The sequence below is a fragment of the Nicotiana tabacum genome, chromosome 3, assembly GCF_000715075.1.
Source record: "Nicotiana tabacum cultivar K326 chromosome 3, ASM71507v2, whole genome shotgun sequence".
In the NCBI taxonomy this organism is placed as follows: Eukaryota; Viridiplantae; Streptophyta; class Magnoliopsida; order Solanales; family Solanaceae; genus Nicotiana; species Nicotiana tabacum.
The window spans coordinates 168,294,028-168,315,473 of NC_134082.1; the positions used below are offsets into that span (position 1 = coordinate 168,294,028).

The following is a 21,446-nucleotide window of genomic DNA, read 5'->3' on the forward strand; positions in this document are numbered from 1 at the left end:
CCATGGGAACTTGGATAAACAATATTAGAACCTCTGCATAGTCAATCTACTCAAGTTGAGACAAGCGCAAGAATTATACTTCGCTTGTTTTGAGAGAAACTGAACTAGATCCTCCTCCCCAAAATTCTTACATATTTATTTTACTCTGTAAATAAACTCTTTTATGTTAACTAAAAACACTTGTTCAAAACAAGTACTTTGACTTGTAGCTATTATTCGGTTCCCCCTAAAAATACTTCTTGGTTTCCTCTGTATTCAATACAAATCACTATTTGGATAGGATCATATTTGAGACACTTCAACACCTCCACCTTGAACACTTAACCAATGCTCTAGATGAACTGAAAGAGATCTCTTTTGAAGCTGATTGTGATATTTTTTGAAGAATTATTTACACTTGGAATTCGAAATACTACATTTTTCACTTATTGTGATCTTCTTCGGGCTCTTATTGCCCTTTTCTTTGGTCACCGGATGGAAGAGATTCATTGTTCACTGGACATTCAAGGGATAGTACATAATTACCCCTTGAAAGATTGAAAAATATGACCCCCTTATATTTGTTAGAAGTGTGATAAATAGCACCTTCTGTTACTAGCACTTTCAAATCTCAACTAAAACAGTGAATGTCAAGCGCCAATTATAATTTGACACATGTATTGCCTTTTTAAAACTATATAATTTCCTTTTTATTGCTATTTATTTATTTATTTATTTATTTTATCTTTTCTTTTTCTCTTTTCTTTTTATTATTCTTCTCATCACACCTCCTTCTCCAATTGTTAATTCCTTTCCAGTTTCTTTTTTCACTTTTACATTTCTTTCTTTCTTTTTTTTTCTTCTTCTTCTTCTTTTTTCACTTTCAGTTTTCTTCCATTTCAACACTTTTGTTTCACATTCTTAAAATTTTAGCACGAAGGAGTTGGAAATAATACGTTTTGATCATTTTACGCATAAAATCGACCAGCCCAAAGTTGTCAATTTGTGGACGACTCTGTGTTCCGAATATAAAAACCCAATTTGCACGCTCGAGAAGATGAGTCACTGGAGAAAAGTTTTGCGGCCAAATTCTTTATAATTTTCGATGAAACGTATGAAAAGAATTTGACATGGTAAGATTTAAATGAAAAAAGAAGAAGCTGAAAGCGGTATTCTCCAAATTCAAAGCTTGAAAGCTTCGGCTACGCAACATGCGGAAATAGAAGATCCCAATCGATTGAAGAATGGTGTGGAGATGGTGAAATGGGTATAGAGTTATGGGGGGGGGGGGGGACAAAAAAGAGAGAAAAAGAAAGAAAAGGAAAAAAAATGATATTGTGGGTTCAAATATGATGGATTACAATTAAAAGTTAATTGATGTTGAAGGTTTGGCTATGGGGAAATTGAGGTGAGGCGCTAATAGAAGAAAGAAGAACATCAAAAAAGGAGAAGAAAACAAAAAAGAAAAAGAAAAGAAGGAGAGAATAAAAGAATAAAAAAAAGAAGAAAGAGAAAAATGACAAAATGAAAAATATAATGATATTTTGGCGCTTTCACGCGCAGTCATTCCAGAAATGTGCCACGTCACGGTTACAGCATTCCTTTCTATTGCGCCTAAAATCTCTATTTCCCCTATATTTCAGGTGTTTCTATTTATGGTTCTTAAGAAGGTACATTACAATAAATCTTCTTTTTCTGCAGCATTGCTTCTATGATCTTAGAAGCACTGGCCGCCGTGGCCCAGCTAAAAAGGTGGTATTAGTTATAGTTTGAACAAAGTCACGGGGCATAGGACCTTCGCAAAATATAAGGGTGCATTCGGTAAAAGGAGACAATCCTAGGTGGGTAATTACGTATTATCCCGACATTCAATATGGAGAACTCGGAAGGTGCGGTCATGGATAAATACTTGAGATTGATGGGAAACTGTCACGTCCCAAACTACCCCCTAGACGTGACTGTCACCCAGCTAACACCACCTGCCAGGCGAACCTCTTTCTCTAACGTTTAACCATTTACAAAACCACTGAGAGACAAAAAAAATGCAGGCCTAATAGTATTATTAATAATAAATAGGAAATGATCATCCAAATACCTTAGTCAATTGATAGGAAAACCAACAATCACTCAAATAATAAAACTCTAGCCCAAATCCCACACTAAGACCATGGAGCATCTAACGGAGTAATATGATTTTTTTATTGACGGGTATGCAAACCCCAAAGGAAAAGGAAATAACTAACACGAACTAGGTAAGTCAGAATCGAAAGCCTCCACGAACAATGCGGTGGCTCACCTCAGCAATAGGATCCACTCGAACAAACTCGTCAGTCACTAGCTCTATCTCCCGCAACGGTATCTGCATAAAGATGCAGGTAAGGAGTGAGTTATACGTAAATATAACCTAGTAAGATCCTCGACCCGCCACTTTAAATACCTCTGGAACAAATGTTAAAAAATACAACAACACGAATGATATAGCAAATATAATAATTATACAATAACTCAATATATGTGTATCAAAAGAGTTATTAAGAATTAACCAACAAGAATATCCACTAAGGACTTATCATTATTGCAGTGAAAGAAATTTACCAACAAGCCTACGAGTCCACAACGACACCACAATGCCTCAAATATGTAACAGAGCATACACAATGCTCGGGTGATGTACAAAGGCATACACAATGCCCCAACATCATGGCGCACAGCCGTATCACACTCAACATCATGGCGCGCAGCCGTATCACACTCAACATCATGGCGCACAACCATATCAAACTCAACATCATGGCGCACACAACCGTATCAAACTCAATATCATGGCGCACAGCCAAATCAAACTATAAGACTCAACCTCATGGCGCACAACCGTATCACACTATCAAACAACTTATAAAATAATATTTTTTTCATAAAATAATATATTTGCGGCTAGTCTAAGACCACCGACTCCGCCAAGCGCACGCTTGTCCCAACACATGGACGAGGCAGAGAAAATACTCTTTCAAAACGGGTTTTAGAAAAGCAAGTATCAAAGCTTAAAGTTTCACTTAGCTCACCAACGGGAAGTTCTCCAACTTTGCAACGCCTAGAACACCAACCAAACGGCCTCCAACGGCCTCAATCTATCCAAAACATTGAATAACACGTCCTAATTAATCTAGGTGAATAATTTCCAAAATCTTAGGACGAATCAAAATCAAAGTCAACCCTCAGTCCAATTAATTAAAAGAATTTGTATACAATTAAGTGTCTAAGAAAGCACTTTCACTGTGCACAAATTGCTGAACAGTGGCTCTCAAAAGTCATCACGTTAGCTATACCATAGATATCCTCAACCTTATCATTACAGTAAGGATATTTTATTGATAATTACTTCCTAGTTAAGAGCAATAACACCGAACTTCATATATTTTTCTGTAACAGTGTCTTCCAAATTTAATATCCTATGTTTAATTGTACTAATAACTCATAATTGCCTAGTTATTTTACCTCACAATCATTACCTGATAATTGTAACATAAATAACAATCATGACTCCAATGTCACATACTAGTCACGTCCATCCACTGGAAAGTTAAAACTATGCACTTTAAATTTTTTCCAATTTCCAAATATTTTAATCATTACCCTCTAATTGTTATATAACGATTGTCTTCTAATTAAGGAAGAAGTAACAAGTCTGCAACGTTACTAATTTTTCCTTAACAATATTTCAATTTCAATTCTTAGTTTATTATTACTTGCAATCATGATATCCTGATTGATTTTCTATCCAAATTCTTAAGCACATCATTGCTATAATGTTTGTCCCTCTATCAATCTACCACTGTATGAAAGAATTAAGAATACACATACCTGGTATCTTTTCTACAACGGTACCAACCCAGTGAGGGGAAATAACCACACCGACACCGTAAGTGCTTTACCCTAATATTCTTTATTGAATGGATCAGCTGTAAAATATATACTCCAATCCCTAAATCCTAATTTTAGTTGTATAAGGTTCAGGTCCGCATTATTATTATTACTATTCCATCTCTATTATTTTCTAAAATTATAAATATTGCTCACTGGTGTACCTAATTATAAATTAGATCCACCAACTATTTATATAGTATGTTATCTTATGTATAATAAATCTTCTTTACTAGCTTAATATTTGAACCAACAGGTACCAACGAAAGTTACTTCTTAAATCTCACGATTAATTAGTACATGACTATATTTCGGGTTATTACAGAAACCGGGAGCATTTCAAGCTTCAGCAGTAGCAGCATGAAAGACATGAAGACAACATCAGCTATGCAAATAACAGCTCCAAGTCCCTTGTTTCAATGCTAAGGGAGAGTATCCATGTGTAATAGCCATGCATGTATAATTCTAGTATCTTAAGGCTGAGGCAGGAAACGAACAGCTATCTTCTCCAAAGCTTGTAATTAAACCTCTCATGAGCGTACATAAAGTATTTCCTGTTCGCAAAGCAGGGACATTATTAGCATATTCTATATTTAACAACTAACTAGTTATCTCCCAAAAAAGAAACAAGATTTTTAAGACTAAAGCTCCAATGACAAGATGTATCTCTCTACCTGATCGCTGTTGGAAGATTTGTCGGTGGCATCCTACTATGCAAATAGGGCACCAGGTACCTCAAGCTTGGCATGATAGGGCACCAGGTACCTAAAGCTATATTTGTGTGCAGCAGCTGCCTTGACTTTAGGTACAACGGGTCAATCATAGGACAGTTTTTAGACATGGCTCCCAGATCAGCATCTAGACATTTGAAGCAGTGCATGCTAATGTCTGATCTCTATATTGGTAACGTTAGCCGAAAGAATGTTACCTATTGTGCATGCTAATTCTGATCTCTACTTTGGTAACGTTACCCTAAAGATCGTTACCTATTCTTGCTCCAAGGAAGGACCCTATATTGGTGTAGAGCATTTCCCTGAATGTTGGTGAGGGCCGTCGAAACTCTTGCAGTTCCCTTAAATTTAAATGTATTCCTGCTTCTGGTGAACAGATTACAAGGCTCCACTAACCTTCTCACAATGATAATCAAAAGGATAATGCTACCAGTAATCTGAACAAGAACAGAAGCCATCCCTAAAGTGATGAAAGCGGCTAGAATCTCTTACAATGATTTCACGTTCAACAATTTTTGCTATGAGCTTGATGGCAGAATGGCAGTCCCCACAGACACGCAGGTTCTTCATTACTGTTATAGTACAACCATGTACAGTCGTAATTAATGCAAAGCAAATAGCAAGCCTCTCACTGTGATACGACAGCAGAACTTCCTTCTGTTCATCCTCTACGTCATGCAATGCATATCTCTGATCAGGGACATAACCATATTCTTTCAACTTTTCCGTCAACCGTTCCAGCTTTTCGTATATCTTATCACTTAGAGGATGCAAAGTATCACCAGAAAGAAATGTATGCCGGATTCCCTTTTGATTAACCCAACTGCATCCCGGTTGTTTTATATTTCCTCTTCTTTTCATATTTCCTCTAATTCTGGCAACATCATTCCATCTACCAGAAAAAGCATAAATATTAGATAATAAAACATAAGCAGCGCTACAATTTGGGTCAAGATGAAAAACTTTTTCTGCAGCTCTTTCGGCCAGTTCTAAGTTTAAATGCTTCTTGCAACCACTAAGCAAAGCTAGCCATATTGACAAATTTGGTCCCATGGGCATACTTTTCACCAAATCCTCTGCCTCTTTTAACTTCCCACTTCTGCAAAGGATATCTACCATACAACTATAATGCTCAAGTGTCACTTCAACAGGTGAGATTTGGGAGATATACTGAAATAAGCGTCTTCCTTTCTCTAGCATGCCAGAATGGCTACAGGCAGCAAGTAGCCCAGTAAATGTGATATCATCCATATCAACCCTTGAACGTACCATCTGGGCAAACAATGTGAGTGCCCAATTTCCACATCCATGTTGTGCAAATCCAACAATGATCGAGTTCCATGAAACAATGTTCTTTTCAGGAATCTCCTTGAATACAATGAGTCCATCGTTTACATTTCCACATTTTGAATACAATACAACTAGCGAATTACCAACAAAGGCATCAGTGTTTAATCCGAGTTTGACTGCTACACCATGAATCTCTCTGCCAAGATCAATAGACTCCATTTCACAGGAGGAATTTAGGGCACTAGTGAAGGAAGACTGATTGGGAAGTAGACCAATTCTAATCATATCCCCGAACACTTTCAATGCTTCTTTGTGCTTACAATTCAAGCCATACCCTGTCAAAAGAGATGTCCATACAACAACGTTATTGTGCAACCTCTCACTGAATACCTTAGAAGAATCATCCACGTGCATGCAATTAGCATATAATGTTATTAGTGAAGCAGTGACATAAGTATCATACAGATAACCAACCTTTACAACACAGGCATGAATTTCACTACCTAGACCTAAATCCCTTACACTAGCACAAGCTGTGATAACGGAAGCAAAGGTACTAGAAGTGGGCTCAACGCCAAAATCTAGCATCTTCTTAAAAATCAATAGAGCGTCATCACTCCTCCCATGCTGATCAAGCCCGCTAATAACTGACGTCCAAGAAATCACATTCTTATAGGTCATCCGCTCAAACAATTTAACAGCATCCTCCACTCTTCCATTCTCAAAATACCCATAAATCATAGCATTCCAAGCAGCCATATCCCTTTCTGGCATCTCCCTAAACAAACTCTCAGCCTCTTCAACCTTTCCAAACTTCAAAAACCCATTTATCATCGTCGTGTAAGAAATGACATTTCTTTGAGTCATTTCCTTAAAAAGCTTCAATCCCATCTCCATATCCCCACAATTTACACACCCTTTGATCATCAAGTTCCACATAACCGTATCTTTTACAGGCATTTTATCAAACAGCTTCAGTGCCTCACTCAACCTTAGATTCTCAGCATACCCAGCTATCATTTTGGTGCATAAATAGATATTTGGAGATGGAATTCTTTCGAAAAGCTCTCTAGCTTCATCAATTCGTCGGTTCTTTAAGTGCTCAGATAGAATAGAATAGCAAGTGGGGCTAGCTACTCTGAAGAATCTTGCTAAACCAATTAGAGATCTTGATGGAACTGAGATGGTGTATGATTTGGGTGATTGAGATATAGCAACACGAAGAAGGACATGGTTAGGCATGAGAAGAAGCCTGCAGCGGGAAAAGTTCACTACATGTGGATTCAACGGTATTTTAACGACTTCAACGATCGCCTAAGGGAAGATTTAAAAAAAAAAATTAGGCTAAATTACACTAAACACATCTATACCAAAATAACCCCTAAATTATAGTCCTAGGCAGTTTTGATCCTTTAAGTAGAGATATGAGGTAAGAATAAGGCGGTTCAGTTAAATATCCTCATGGAAAAGTTATATTATGCAAATAGAGAAAAAGTAATTTATTTTAGATATATATAAACTGTTGAATTCTCTTATATAAGAAAAAATTCTAGTATAGCAATAGAGGAGTTCAAAATTTAACCAAAATTTAAATCTAAAGATAAGAGTTTGTTAAATATTTGATGCAGATACAAGTTCTAATTTTTGACAAGCTTAAAGGACCAAAATTGTTTAAAAATATATTTAATGGACTATTTTAGACTCATTCCCAAATATAAGGGACTATTTGTGTCATTTTCTCATCAAATATGCACATCTAAAGTTAAATTAACAAAACAAATGGTAAAAATTATTTCCCACTAGTCCATTCCTTTGGCATCAGCAGTTTTCCTCTAGTTTGCAATGTTACAGGCACTTCCACTTTTTCTTGCTAGCTAAAACCATCTCTGGCAAAATTTTGTGACTACAAATTTCATACCCTGTTTAAGGAAATATGTCAAGGTTTTAGAAATTTTACATAGCTCATTTTGTGGTTCAAGCATAATTATATAAGATTTTTATGTTCTTTTTTGTTGAATATATGTAAACCAGTAGTCTACACTACAACAAGAACTACTCATGCATGCTAAAATGGTACATCCATTCTATACTTCTGATACAAGTTCTATTGGGATAGGAATATCACTTTAAGTTCTTCTCTGAAAGAACTAGATAACCAAATATGAAATCCTAAATCAAAGAAGGTTCATTTTTGAAATCAAAGAATGTACCACCTCAAAAGTAATACTTAAAAAAGTTAAGGTGAGAAAGAATCTTGGTTTTTGCTTCCTTGCCTTGATTATGAAGCATTGCCTTTACAACCCGACAAAGCCCTTTACAACAAACAGCCTTAGAAGAAAAGAACCAAAACCTTCTGAGATTATAGCATTTATAAGACCCCCAAGTACTTACAGAAATCACATGCATTTGTACAAAATTATCTTCTTAGCCTAAAATTCTTACAAAGCCTTTATTTCTGATATCATTAAAAAGAGGTGTCAGCTCTTTATAATACCATTTTCAAGAACCAAGAATGGCTGGTGGGCAATTGAAACCTGTTGCTTCTTTGCTTTTGGTCCTTAATTTCTGCATGTATGCTGTTGTTTTAGGGATTGCTGGCTGGGCCATGAACTTTGCCATTGATCATGGTTTCATCATTGGTAAGCACCTTGTCAAAATTCATAGGTTCACTTAATTTGTTGTTCTTTTTAATGATGATGTCCGAGACAGCGCACCCGAACCTCGACTATTTCACAGGATGCATGTTGTACATACCTCTCACCAGCATAAGTTTCGAGTAACTTTATCCACCAAGATATAGACAGATGAAAAGGAATCACTTGGCGTTTTTTTTTTGTCTTTGTTGGGATTCGACCTGATCCCCATAATTTTCACTCATTTCATTGACCATTAGGACATACACTAATTATGCATCTTTTTACTAAGTCTCTGGATTAAGACTGATCATGGTGTGTGTGACTTATTACAGGTGCAGATTTTGATCTTCCAGCACATTTCTCTCCAATTTACTTCCCAATGGGGAATTCTGCCACTGGATTCTTTGTTGTATTTGCTTTGATTGCAGGTGTGGTTGGAGTTGCATCTCTTCTCTCTGGGCTCAACCATATTCGCCAGTGGAACATCGACAGCTTACCAGCTGCTACTTCTGCTGCAGCTATTGCCTGGAGTCTTACACTCCTTGCCATGGGGTAAGTGCATAGTCTTTCACATTCTTGCTCACTAGCATAGTTTTCTTCTCAATGTTTGTGTTCTTTGTATTTACTGTTCTGAATGCCACTAATGAAATTGTCACCCATGCAGCTTTGCATGGAAAGAAGTTCAACTCAACTACAGGAATGCCAAATTGGTGAGGAACTCAATTGATTTCCTAACAGAACCTATAACTCTATACAAAGTCAATCTCTGCAAGTTAAGAAAAATAGTGTAATTAACTTCTTTCATGTTTTCTTTATATCAATTTGCAGAGAACAATGGAAGCATTCTTAATAATTCTATCGTTTACTCAATTGGTATACATCATGGCCATTCATGGTGCTTCAACAAGGAGATAAATAAACTTGGAGAAAATGAGTCATATCGCGTGGAATGTGTTGAACTGTTGATTGAGATTGCTGCTGCTTCTTTTTTCTGTTTTTGTAAGGGTTCTTTGTTTGTTTTGCCAATTTCTTTGTTTCATTTATTCTTGTGTACAAAGTTGGCCAGAGCATGGCTGTTTGTATCTAAAATACCTTTAGTATTGGAATTGTAAGAAGCAAATAAGTGATGCACAAATACTACTCTCCATTGGCTTTTTCCAGAAAATTTGACATTCCCAAGAAAAAGCAATATATATATTTACATATCTCCTGAATTATGAAGGCTCGACAAGGATTTCCTACAGCTATCAAAGTAATATTAGAAAGGATATCAAATCAGCTAGGACTTGCTCATACAACAACAAACTCAATGTAATCCCATAAATGGGATCTGGTACTTGCTCATATGCTAAAGTATTATAAACTACAAAACAGATGTCCAAACTGAACTTTAAAATCTGAACTAACAGATACCTTTCAAAGCATAGTTATTAGTGGCACCTAAACTCCATGGAATAACTCAAATCTAATCAAAAGCTTAGTATTCAGGACAGCGAACAACTGGCTAAGATATCCACAATCCGAATAACCAGTCTAACAGAAAATAACTGTCATTGATGTCAAACTTAGTGAATAAAAGTAAAAGGAGCGACTACTAATAACAAATCGGAGCCTATGTCCAAAAGCCAAGGAATTATATAAGTATATGCTGGTGAAAATTTGATGAACAAAATTCCAAGTGTCCTATGCAACAGGAAAACATAAAACGGCTCTTCCAACTATCCAGGAGCAGATACATCAAACCAATAGACCATACAAGAAATAAGCTACCATTGCAAAATAACAGGACAGCAACTAAGAGACGAGGAGTTCTAAGCTGCTTTCGAACTAAACTAGGACTACTGAACATGTAAGTTTCTATAACAAGACCATAGCGAAACATTGTTCAAGAACATGAAGGCAAGTCATTAACTTCTATAAATCCAAATGCTGCTACTCCATTCCATTCAATCAGCTTCATGCTTCTGCATTGTAAAAAAAAAAGGCATTTAATCAAAACAAGAGGATCACGAATACATCTTAAGATATATATATATATATATATATATATATATATATATATATATATATATATATATATATCAATTGCCAGATATATTAAAGGACGTAAACTCGATGGTACGTACATTTATCAGATCTTACAATAAGAGTGGAAAAAGACATGCACGCAAATAGAAACATAAAAAAAATTAAACTTATGTTAGGAGTCTAGTATGTTACAGCACTTTGAATGTCCAGGAAGCTTCCCAGAAAATACAAACGCAGGTACTCCACTTAACTGCCAAATCATTGACAACAGCCACATACACGCAAATCATTTCAGCATGAGATGTGGAGATGAAATTTCTTCTTGTATCTAAATCATATTCATTATCTTGCTCAAACAACAAAAGACTTTCACAAAGGATATCATTAGCACATGTGTATTTCTGAATCCAATTCTCATGATCTTCTAATTCATTTTCCATACAACTCTGCAGATTAATAGCTTTCTGTCTCCCCGCGCAAAAGGGAAACTGGATATCCTACTACTTCACATTATTTCCTTGTCTCAGCTAATAGTAGCAGTTCATAACCTTCTTCCACAGAGACGGTAGTTGATGCATAAAGGCCTCAATATATGCTGCTTTTTCCACTCATACATCTCTAGCTTCCCATGACATCTAAACCCCTATTGAATTACAACAGGAGTATATGTTTGATCTTTTGCACCATGGCTACCCTTGTTCGTGAGCTTTATAACTATCACTATTTGCTAAACCAACTTCTAGAAGGTATTCCATCTCACAAACTATATGACTTCATAAGTCACCATAGTACTCCTTCAAGCAATCTCTTTGACAACACTTCATGTCAACCGTGAATTTCACCCCATTTGTGCCCAGATTTCAAACACTTGAACTAAGCAAGATGTGCAACGTCTAAGATTTCACTGAGAGAGACATTAGTCAACTGTTCTACTGAATCACAGGGTATCTTAACCTACTCCTATTCAGCGAAGCCCATAACAAATCAAACCCTACTATGATATACAACGACAACACCTTCTCAATGCCAAACTAGCTAGAATCAGCTATATGAATCATCACTATCCATTTTGCTCTGTGTCGAACCATTTCATTCCAATACATAATAACTTGGGGTTCTTTAACACTGGATATTCTCTAAAAAATTTAGCAAGTCATGTATGTCTGGTTGATCAACCCATGAAGAGAACATGACAATCTCCCACGACATGGCCTATTCTAGAACTGACATTCTAGAAGGATACATGACAAAATATAGTAGGAGATCCCAAATACCTTATTTGTTGATCAAAACTAGTAACCAGATTTAGTGTGAATATAGAAGTCACACCATTTGCAATCTAACATATCCTATGATAAAACAAATCAAACCCAAGAGTTCAACATTTAGTTCGAGTCCTATAAAGGGTATTTTTGACAGAGGAGAAAAGATTCAAGAATATTAATAAAACTGAAATAAAGGAACAACAACCAACACTCTTGAAGAAAGACCGAAAAAGATGTGTTTGCTGCACCAGAGCTTGAAGAAAACAATCCAAAATGACAACACAGCAGATCAACTTTGCCTTTCTGTTTAGCATGATATAATTTGGACGCAAATACTAATGGAAAATAGCTTTTATTTGATGGTCACTTAAAAGACAAGATTGCATAATAGGATACCATCAATGAGGTGGAATTCAAGTTGACATAATGTGTTTGGAGCAGTTGCAGAAAAGTTAAATCTTTGAGTTTAGGAAGTACAGAGGGTTGCACTTAATTTTTTAGAAAAAGTGATTGCAAAGTAACTGTGGATCAATCGCTGATCTGCACAGTCTCTTCTTTTTAATCATGCTTTCTTCTTGTAGTCAAATTCAGAATAGTCAATCAAAGCCACAAAGCAAAGAACCAATTTTCAGACCCAAAAAGCACTTAAAAACGGTATCAATAGCATAAAGGACATCAAATAAACCAAAAAGACCAAAAGATATACCCAATTAATGAAAGTTAAAACATGTTATTCTTATTGCAAATGTATGACGGGTAAATCATTAAGTGGTTGCAAAAAATAATTTTAAAAAAGGCTGACACCTCACCTTAATTTATCTATTTGATCCTGCAAACAACTCAAACAAGCCACAGCAGCCCTTCCAGGAAGTTGTTTGCACTGGTCGTGAAGGCAACGCCACCTTTAACTGTAAACAGAAATAAATAAAGGTTTTAGAGCACTTTCCACCAAATGATTCGTGCAACTAAGAGAAGTATAGATAACCTGATGGTCATGGAATTCATTAGCTGGAGATTCTTTCACATTATCTGCACAAACACCAACATCAATTGTAGGAGCGTTGTGGGGTGGCTCTACTTTGTCTTCATTTTCTATGTTCACAGAAGCCTTTATATCTGTATTTGCTACAGCATTACCAGTCGATATTGCACTAGCTTCACATGACGCTGCACTAGCTGCTTCATCTCTTTTCTCCAATCTTGTCTCCACCAGCACTTCTGAAACAGTGGCTTTGTCAACTACAACATCCAAATTTTCCATAACAGTATCTAAAGCTGTATCTTTCTCATCCACAACATACAGTTTCTCTGCCCCTTTTTCCTTCACCACCGGTTCAACAGTAGATCCGGTCACATTATCAGCATCTGACGCACTTGTTGTCACTTGAACTACGTCTTCTGATATTGCAGCCTTATCCAAGTCAGAAGCAGAAGTTGTTCCCTCAATGCTATCAGTAACTTGTGTATCATGCAAACAATCACTTTCTTTCACCAATTCAACAGCTGGAGCATTATCAACCACAATATTATTCTTATCACCAACAGCATATTTTTCAACTGAGCTGCCACTACTACTGCTGCTGCTGCTACTAGAACTCCTTCGCAACCCTTCTCTGTTGGACTCAATCATGGGTTCAACATACTCAACATTTATCTTCTGGCCGTCAAATTCGCCCTCAATCTTCAATTCCCTTTCAACCTGCACAACACCTCCGTCCTCATTTCCAACTATCTCCACTTCCTTGCCTTCATCTTTCACTCCATTGGATTTGTTCTCGTCAATTGACTGATCATGTGAAACATCCAATTGCTTCTCCCCATTTTCTACCTCCTCTTCAGTGAACTGGTTTTGGTGATTCTGGTGATCTTGTGAAGCAGGGGAACCACCCTCACTATCACTCTCTTTATCCTCATGTTTCAAATCCTCCTCTCCTGCCATAGATCCACCCATCGGGATTCAATACCAAATGAAAAAGAATGTCACAAGTTAACAATTCCCCATCAGCTTTTATTATTCACAAATCGAAATTAACAACTAAAAGGTAAGCAATAATGAAAGTAACATGGGTTGGTGGGTCATGAATGCTCCCACCAAAACACTTTATGAAACAAACAGACACACACTATACAATCATCATCTATATACACACAACAAGAAAACACCAATAACCAACTAGAATTCCACCAAGAAACATATGGATATGGATAAAATAAAGCAGACCCACAAAGCCAAATTGAGAGACAGATCACAAGCTATAAATTTGTTGAAGATTGAAAAAAAACCACATGGGTATGTCCAAGATTACTTAACAAATCATAAAAAATATTTCTTTTTAGAAAATCAAACAAACAAGAAAAACCAAAACATAGCACAAAGCCTAGTACTCATTAGAGTGTGAAGTACCAGCAAGAACAGAGCCAGTGGTGTTGTGGGAAGTAGGGGTCTCTTTTGATTGCAATTCCTTCTTTTTCTTGGCAGCTTTTCGCTTCTTAGCACCTGATGGCATGTTGTTGGTATAAGGCTAGTAGTAGAGTTGCAAAAGAAAAATGGGATCTTTGTTTCTCTCTGAAAATCTCCAAAATTGAGGAATCTTTTTTAAGAGCTCTCTTTCTCTTTTTGTTTTGTGGTTGTATTGGGGAAATGGGGGGATTTTGAAATGGTACTTTACCACTACTGGAGAAGACTGGCAGATTGTGGGAGATGGCGATTGGGTCCCCTCTGTTTCTTGGAAATCAAACGAAGCGTCACCTTTGTGTGAGGCTGTATTATATTTCTATTTTTTTCCTAGACAGATCAGCATTTTAATTTTATGACACAAATATTCAAGTTTTTCTTTTCCCCCCCCCCCCCCCCATATTCTGAATCTCTTTTTGTCCTTTTTCGTCTGATTATTTGAAATGTTTACAAAATTGTTTTATTTATTTGAATTTTCTTTTTGTGTGTGTTACTAGAAATTTCGAGACTATCATTCTATTATTGTCCTATTTTTGCATATTATTAAATTGGCACTCTATAAGTGGATTTTCCGAAAATCCTATGACAAATTAGGAAAGTTACAATAAAAATTAAAATTCTTACTTTTTTCGAACATGATGAGGTATATGATTCGATAGATTGATAAACCTCATATTTACTACAACTATGTAATATATGTGATGCTAAATTTTTAATAGAAGATTAACTAGATTTTACTGTGACACGGTAAGGTTTCTTCATTTGTATTAAATTATTTGCATCAAATCCTTATATTCTTTTTTATTCTCAATTTGTTTTAACAACTCATTATTCAGTCACAACCTTATTATTTTATGCGTAGGGACATGCAAAGAAAGTTCAAAACTATGAGTGTAGCTTACTTAGAGATAATACACAATCTCATTAAAATTACACTAAAGAAGACTTCTAGTCTAAATTTTAAATCTAACCATTTCCTTTTTTTAAGGATAAATATAACCAATTCCTTATTAATTGGCTTTATAAGCAAATCACATTATTGTTGCCTTATTGGATCTATTATTCTTTTTCTTTTTCTTTTTCAACTTGTATCAATTCTTATTCTCGCCTTTTTTTTTCTTTTTTCTTTTTTCTTTTTTTTGTAAGTAATGTTACTGCTCATTCTATATACATGAGAATATCTTTTTTAATATCCATTCTTTCAAAATTGGCGCCAATTATATCCGTGATTTGTATTTAAAATCAAGTGTTTTCAATTTGTTATGTACTAAAGTATGACCTATTTTTCTAAAAATCAGTCAATTTGGATAAGTTTGCATGAGCACATGTCCTCTCACCCATCAAGACAATTTCTTAATTCCCCTTTTTTAGTTATCATCGAAAAAAGGTTTTAAAAAATATTGTCTATAATTCTATTTTCTTTGTGACGACGACTACTTATTAATAACACTGAAATTTAAGGGGCGAATTTGGTTAGACTTTAGAAAATTTTCCTTTTTCTTTTTACTGTTATACATGGTGTCGTACTTTTTATAAATGACATATATGACAAAAATTGGATCCAATCATACGCTTTTCAGTTCCAACATGCCTGCCATGTGATCTACCCAAAGTTGTTGATTTTTTTTTTTATGGATTAATTAGTTTTATAATTCAAAAGTTTCCCGTCTTATAACCAAATTGTGATTTGTGACACCATGTGAATTTGCCTTAACTTGTCAATGTAAAAGTATTATTAACACAAATATCGATCAAAACTTACAGTTATAAAAAAAAAACGACATGATTGTGGTATTAATATTTTTTATTCGATCCAAAGCAAAAACGAAAAGAAGACTTTTTAATAGTCTAAAAAACGAAAATATTTAATTAGAAATAGAAGGAAAACAAAGAAGAACTAAAAAAAAAGAAGGGAAGTATTCGTCATCTCTCAAGGGATAACGTGGCCCCTTCAAGAATATTAAGATGACATTTGGATGAAATAATAAAAAGGAAGATATGGTGACAATTAAGTGAAAATGATTCTTTGTGATTCCAAAAAACAAAAAGAAGAAGAGATTGCTAGAAAGAAAATCAAGAGGCAAAAATCAAGAGAATTGATGAGACTTTGGTGTTGGCAAAAAGAGATAAATGTAGAGACAAATGAATGGTGGCCAATTTGACAACTCATTTTGTGGGTTCTCAAACACTTATTACACTTTCGTTTTCATTTAATATACTATAGTTAACAGAGTTTATTACTCAAATGAACACTCAATTATCCAAAATTATCCACTAAAGTCATTTTTCTTTCGTTTGTAATAACAAAGTCACTTAACTAGGCTTATCTCAGAAGATCACTCAACTAGAATTCTCAAATTTTTAATTGTCAAATACTTATTTTGCCCTCTAAATTATTAATTTTTGTATTTTTTTTACTTTTAAATTATATGAATTTTTTTCTTTTTAATTTAAATTATGGACTTTCCTATAGAATAAATAAATTTTATTTATAAAATAGAAAATAAAATAGTATCTAAGCATATGTAATGTTGGAATAATAACATATCGAGCATAGTAAATAATTTAATTAGAACAAGTTGTTCGTAATAACAATTTTGATGTTAACAACAAAAATTTATTTACACAGTTGAGAATGAAAGAAATAAAAGTTTTTAAAATATACATTCTATGTATGTAATATAAAAATAATAAATTGAAAAATAAAAATATTTTTATAATATTCATTATATATTCTTGAAATTTATGCTCAATTATTTTATTATTGTGATATTATATATGCTATAATATTAATTTTTGATTGTTTAAATAAAATTTATTTTCTCTATAGCTAAGTTCATATATAAAGTAGATTAAAAAGAGAGAAAAATTATAATATTACAAAAGTTAAAAAAAGAAAAAGAAGACAAAAGTTGATAATTTAGAGGGCATAATAGGTATTTGACAATTAAAAATTTAAGAAATCTAATCGAGTGACCATTTGAGTAATGGGTTCATAATTGTTGTATGTCAATATCTATCTGGATTCATCTACGAGCATACTAAAAAGTTTTCACGTGAAATGGAATCCTTAAGAGTTAATTTTTTTTTTTTGTTAGCATAGCACAGAAACATGTCTAACTGTATATACGCCAGGGAGTTTAAATCTTTTTTACACAGTTAATATAATTAATTTTGTAATTATAGATAAATTGTTATTAACTAATACTTGTTATTATGGATTACATTTAATTGTTTTATAAGTTTAATGATTATATAAATATATTTTATACAAAAGATGCACAAAACTTAAATCTATCCTTGGTACACTATCGTATGTCTCCACTGAAACACCAAAGGTTGACTCTCTCTATCTAATACTGGAATGCAAACATGACAATTGTAATAGGTGTCTAGATCTAATTGCTATACATTTCAAACATAAAATAAGTGTCGGTAAAACACGAACCACAATCTAAATCCTTTGAATCAAATCAAATTTTGATTCAAATCAAATTTTGATTCAAACTTCAACCTAGTAAAATTCAAAACAACTTTTAGTTAGTTAGTGGCGGAGTCAGAAAATTTAATAAAAATATTGAAATTTACTAGTGGGCTATGCAAAAATATTCAAATACTATTTTTTGATCAATAATAAATAGTAATATTTTATTTTATACACAATATAATTTTTCGACAAACAATATTCAATAAACAACCCTTAAACTACACATAACTTGTGCTCACACCCCTTATCTGTTCTTTTTTTTTAGTGCACTAGGCAAAAATCTTACTTTTCACAAAGAGCACAATGACCAAAATACAAAATTCAATACAACCTAACCCCCGTTAGTTTCCTTTTCTCTTTTTTCGATAAATTTGACAAATTTGGCTTTCCATGAAGACCATAATGAGACTAGACTAGTTACTCCAAGTTTGCTGAGTGCATGTGGTGGTTTTAGGGAGGGTGAGAATAAGGTGGACCTAGAGGCAGATTTTGAATTTAATTTTATGGGTTCTGTAACAATCTTGAATAAATTTCAATAGTAACTAATTTTATATTCAAATATTATAAATATTTAGTGAATTTTTTAAATATATTTATACTGTTTAAATAAAAATTACTGGACTCACGTAAACCCGTAGATCACAAGGTGAATCAGTGCCTTGATAGAGACACTGATTAGAAATAAGGAAATTCAATAAAATAAATGTCAAACTGTTAGTTGAATGCATGACCTGGAATCCCTTCTGTTATTATGCATGAAGATTTTATAGTGCTAATCAATTCAAAATAAATACATAATAAATTACTAACTTTTTAAATTACATACATTCAGAATAATTTGAATATTCTGATCAATTGATCATCGTTGGATCAATGTGAAGTCGCTAAAAAAAGTGAGGGGTTAGGTGGGTTATGTGGTAATGGAAGAGTCCCTATCGGAGTGCGTAGGTAAATGACTAAACAGAAATGGTGAACATTTCACAAAAAGGTAGCATTAATACCAATAATTATTCTGCATGTCAATGGTACAGGTGGATAAAAGATGTGGGCAACAGAAGTTCGAATTAAATAAGCAAGTTAGGACTTCGGCATATGACATTGATTACTTTCTTTATTATATTTGACCAAAAAACAAATAGAGTGATTCAACAACCTCAATTTATCTCTCCAAAAGAAAAGACCCCATTCTCTCTCCCATATTTAAATTTGAAGTGTTTATTGTTTTTGATGGATTCGCATCCAAGAAAAAGTACCAATATAGCGTCTGACGCCAAACAAAATGAAAGTACTTGTTTAACCTTTTTTTCAAAAAATAAAAACTACTATAGTCAAAACTCTCTACAATAAATTTATTTGTTCCCAATATTTTTAGATGTTATAGCAAAGTGCTGTTATAGAGAATATATATTATAACATAATATAAACATTGATTCCAAGAAAGCTTGACTTTTATAGAAAGTAGTTTCATGTTTGCCATTGATGTTGAACTTATATAGGATGAATACATTTGTGCATAAAGTATTTCGTGTTCACACAGAGTTTGGGAAAAAGTCGCACCTCAAGGAATGTGATATTTACATCTTACTCTAATACAAGATAGCATTAGTAATTGTTTTCCATGACTCAAACTCATGCCCTATAGGTTAAACGAAGATAACTTTATCGTTGCTCCAAGACTCCCTTTTGAGCACCACCATTTTAGCACGGTAAATAGTGTGAAGTGTGAAACAGAACATTATAAGTGCAAGCATTGGCGGAACCACATATTGCGTCGGAAAATTACACTGTGTAGCTTGGTAATTTTTCTAAAATTATGTATATATACCAATGTATCGACATCCTTTAACTTCTTGGTAAGTTTATTTTTTTATATTTTAACCCCATTAATAAAATTTCTGGCTCCGTCACTAAATACAAGTTAGGTATTATCTTGGCAAGGCTTCCATACCAGGAGTAGTAATGATGAAGTGCAGTGTCCTTTGAGTCACGCCAATAGTATAGTAATGCCATATGACGCCTTCGGATGAGTGGAAACTGGAAAGCATGGGGAAGATAGCTGGATCTAACGTAAGTCAATGAGATAATACCGTTAGGGGTCGTTTGATATGAGATATAAGAAGATATAAGGGTGATATAAAAATTTAATATTATTTTAATACTATGTTTAGTTAGTAAATCAGGTATAAGTTATCCCGGTGTTAATTTAAACATCGGGATAACTTATACTTTATAGAGGGTAGGGTAATTAGCACAAGTATAACTTATTCCTTCTTATATATTATACAATTGTCATTCTTAATACAACATACTAAACAATGAATTAATAAGCAACAATCTCAGCATAAATAATCTCAGCATAATTTATCCCAACATAACTTATACTGATATAACTTATACCAGTATAGGCCCTATTCCAACCAAACGACTCAGGGCAACTACGTTTTAATAATTAATATGTTGGAATTTGAGTTCTTAATTGAATCCCACCAACTAAACAACCTACATAGCCGAAAAGGTTAAACAGGGGCGAAGCTATGTGGTCAACTGACCACCATTCGCCAAAAAATTATTATATATAAGGTAAAATATTATTTATTATTGATTAAAAATAGACTTTAAATATTCATGCATAACCCCCTGGCAAAGAATTCGAACACCCTAATTGAATTTCCTTGCTTCGCCACTTAAACTCGTCTGAACTATTAACCACTGCACTATCACAATTCACAAATGGGGCCGAAGCTTAAAAAGTTAAAGGATTGATAAAACTTAATATGAACCCGTCGCATTCAAATTTCTCATTTTGTGTGTTGAGAGCACCACAAGACGAGAAGAAAGACTCTCCAATCTCTCCTATTCTTCTCATTGTTCTCAATAACTATGAGCAATTAAAACAATAAATTAAAGTGTTATTTTTGTTATTCATTTTATTTGAGTCCGGAGTCAAATTCAGGACGATCAAATGCAGTAGAGCTCTTTAAAGTTTAAAGAGTGGGCTTGGGCCATCAGCTCATTATGAGGAACCAAATTATAATACAAGGTTTGGGTAATTTTTGAGATATATTGACACAAAGAGCCTTCCACGTTCGTTGTTTACTTTTTTTAACCATATACATAATTTATACACAATTATATACATATAATTCATAAATTATGCATGTGTTATATCTCTACCGGCTACTTTTAGTTTAAGAGGTTGGGTGGATGATTGAGTTAATTCTTAAATTTTTTTTGATTCATCGTTGGCTTTTGGATCTGAGCACACCTACAATTATAATGGGTAAAAATTGCACGGGGTACCCTATTTGGTCGCCCTCATTTAACCTATACTCATATTTTTAAAATTATTTAACATATACCTTAATTTTAATAACTTCAGATCCTGCGATCTATGCACTCCTTTCTTTCTCCTCCTCCTCTTCTTCTTTTCTCTCTCAAACGCGTTATCCTGTAAGTTACACATGTTATCCTCTCAAACATTAATACATCCCATCACAAAGTACGTAAAAAATAAAATAAGAGTTTATATTCAAAACTCGAAGAAGCATCAATTGAAGTTTGCGACTGCAGGGCCAAACTTCAGACATTACCAGGTTAAATTTCGTCTGAAGTTTGCAACTATCATGCCAGGAAAAATTATCTGAAGTTCAAATA

At 34.1% G+C, this 21,446-nt stretch overlaps 3 protein-coding genes across 3 annotated transcripts; 1 reads left to right on the top strand and 2 right to left on the bottom strand.

The window, feature by feature from the left end:
• Positions 1 to 4,157: 4,157 nt before the first annotated feature.
• On the bottom strand, positions 4,158 to 7,309 carry LOC107774354 (pentatricopeptide repeat-containing protein At5g46460, mitochondrial-like). The gene is made up of 2 exons (XM_016593848.2): positions 4,575 to 7,309; positions 4,158 to 4,454 (listed from the first exon to the last, which is right to left on the bottom strand). Exon 1 carries the CDS (start codon positions 7,161 to 7,163, stop codon positions 5,058 to 5,060), a length of 2,106 nt encoding a protein of 701 aa, XP_016449334.1. The 5' UTR covers positions 7,164 to 7,309; the 3' UTR covers positions 4,158 to 4,454; positions 4,575 to 5,057.
• A 1,002-nt stretch (positions 7,310 to 8,311) lies between these two features.
• LOC107774353 (membrane protein PM19L-like) lies at positions 8,312 to 9,694 on the top strand. The gene is made up of 4 exons (XM_016593847.2): positions 8,312 to 8,560; positions 8,890 to 9,109; positions 9,222 to 9,267; positions 9,386 to 9,694. Exons 1-4 carry the CDS (start codon positions 8,434 to 8,436, stop codon positions 9,470 to 9,472), a joined length of 480 nt encoding a protein of 159 aa, XP_016449333.1. The 5' UTR covers positions 8,312 to 8,433; the 3' UTR covers positions 9,473 to 9,694.
• Positions 9,695 to 10,172: 478 nt separating this feature from the next.
• LOC107774351 (uncharacterized) lies at positions 10,173 to 14,641 on the bottom strand. Its single transcript, XM_016593846.2, has 4 exons — positions 14,255 to 14,641; positions 12,836 to 13,782; positions 12,660 to 12,758; positions 10,173 to 10,521 (listed from the first exon to the last, which is right to left on the bottom strand). Exons 1-3 carry the CDS (start codon positions 14,355 to 14,357, stop codon positions 12,666 to 12,668), a joined length of 1,143 nt encoding a protein of 380 aa, XP_016449332.1. The 5' UTR covers positions 14,358 to 14,641; the 3' UTR covers positions 10,173 to 10,521; positions 12,660 to 12,665.
• Positions 14,642 to 21,446: the final 6,805 nt, after the last annotated feature.

Coding starts and splice junctions, on each gene's coding strand:
- LOC107774354 (XM_016593848.2), bottom strand. CDS start 7,163: ATGCCTAACCATGTCCTTCTTCGTGTTGCTATATCTCAATCACCCAAA.
- LOC107774353 (XM_016593847.2), top strand. CDS start 8,434: ATGGCTGGTGGGCAATTGAAACCTGTTGCTTCTTTGCTTTTGGTCCTT. Junction 9,110..9,221: donor CTTACACTCCTTGCCATGGG/GTAAGTGCATAG, acceptor TCACCCATGCAG/CTTTGCATGGAAAGAAGTTC. Junction 9,268..9,385: donor ACTACAGGAATGCCAAATTG/GTGAGGAACTCA, acceptor ATCAATTTGCAG/AGAACAATGGAAGCATTCTT.
- LOC107774351 (XM_016593846.2), bottom strand. CDS start 14,357: ATGCCATCAGGTGCTAAGAAGCGAAAAGCTGCCAAGAAAAAGAAGGAA. Junction 13,783..14,254: donor CACTGGCTCTGTTCTTGCTG/GTACTTCACACT, acceptor GATCTATGGCAG/GAGAGGAGGATTTGAAACAT. Junction 12,759..12,835: donor ATGAATTCCATGACCATCAG/GTTATCTATACT, acceptor TTCTGTTTACAG/TTAAAGGTGGCGTTGCCTTC.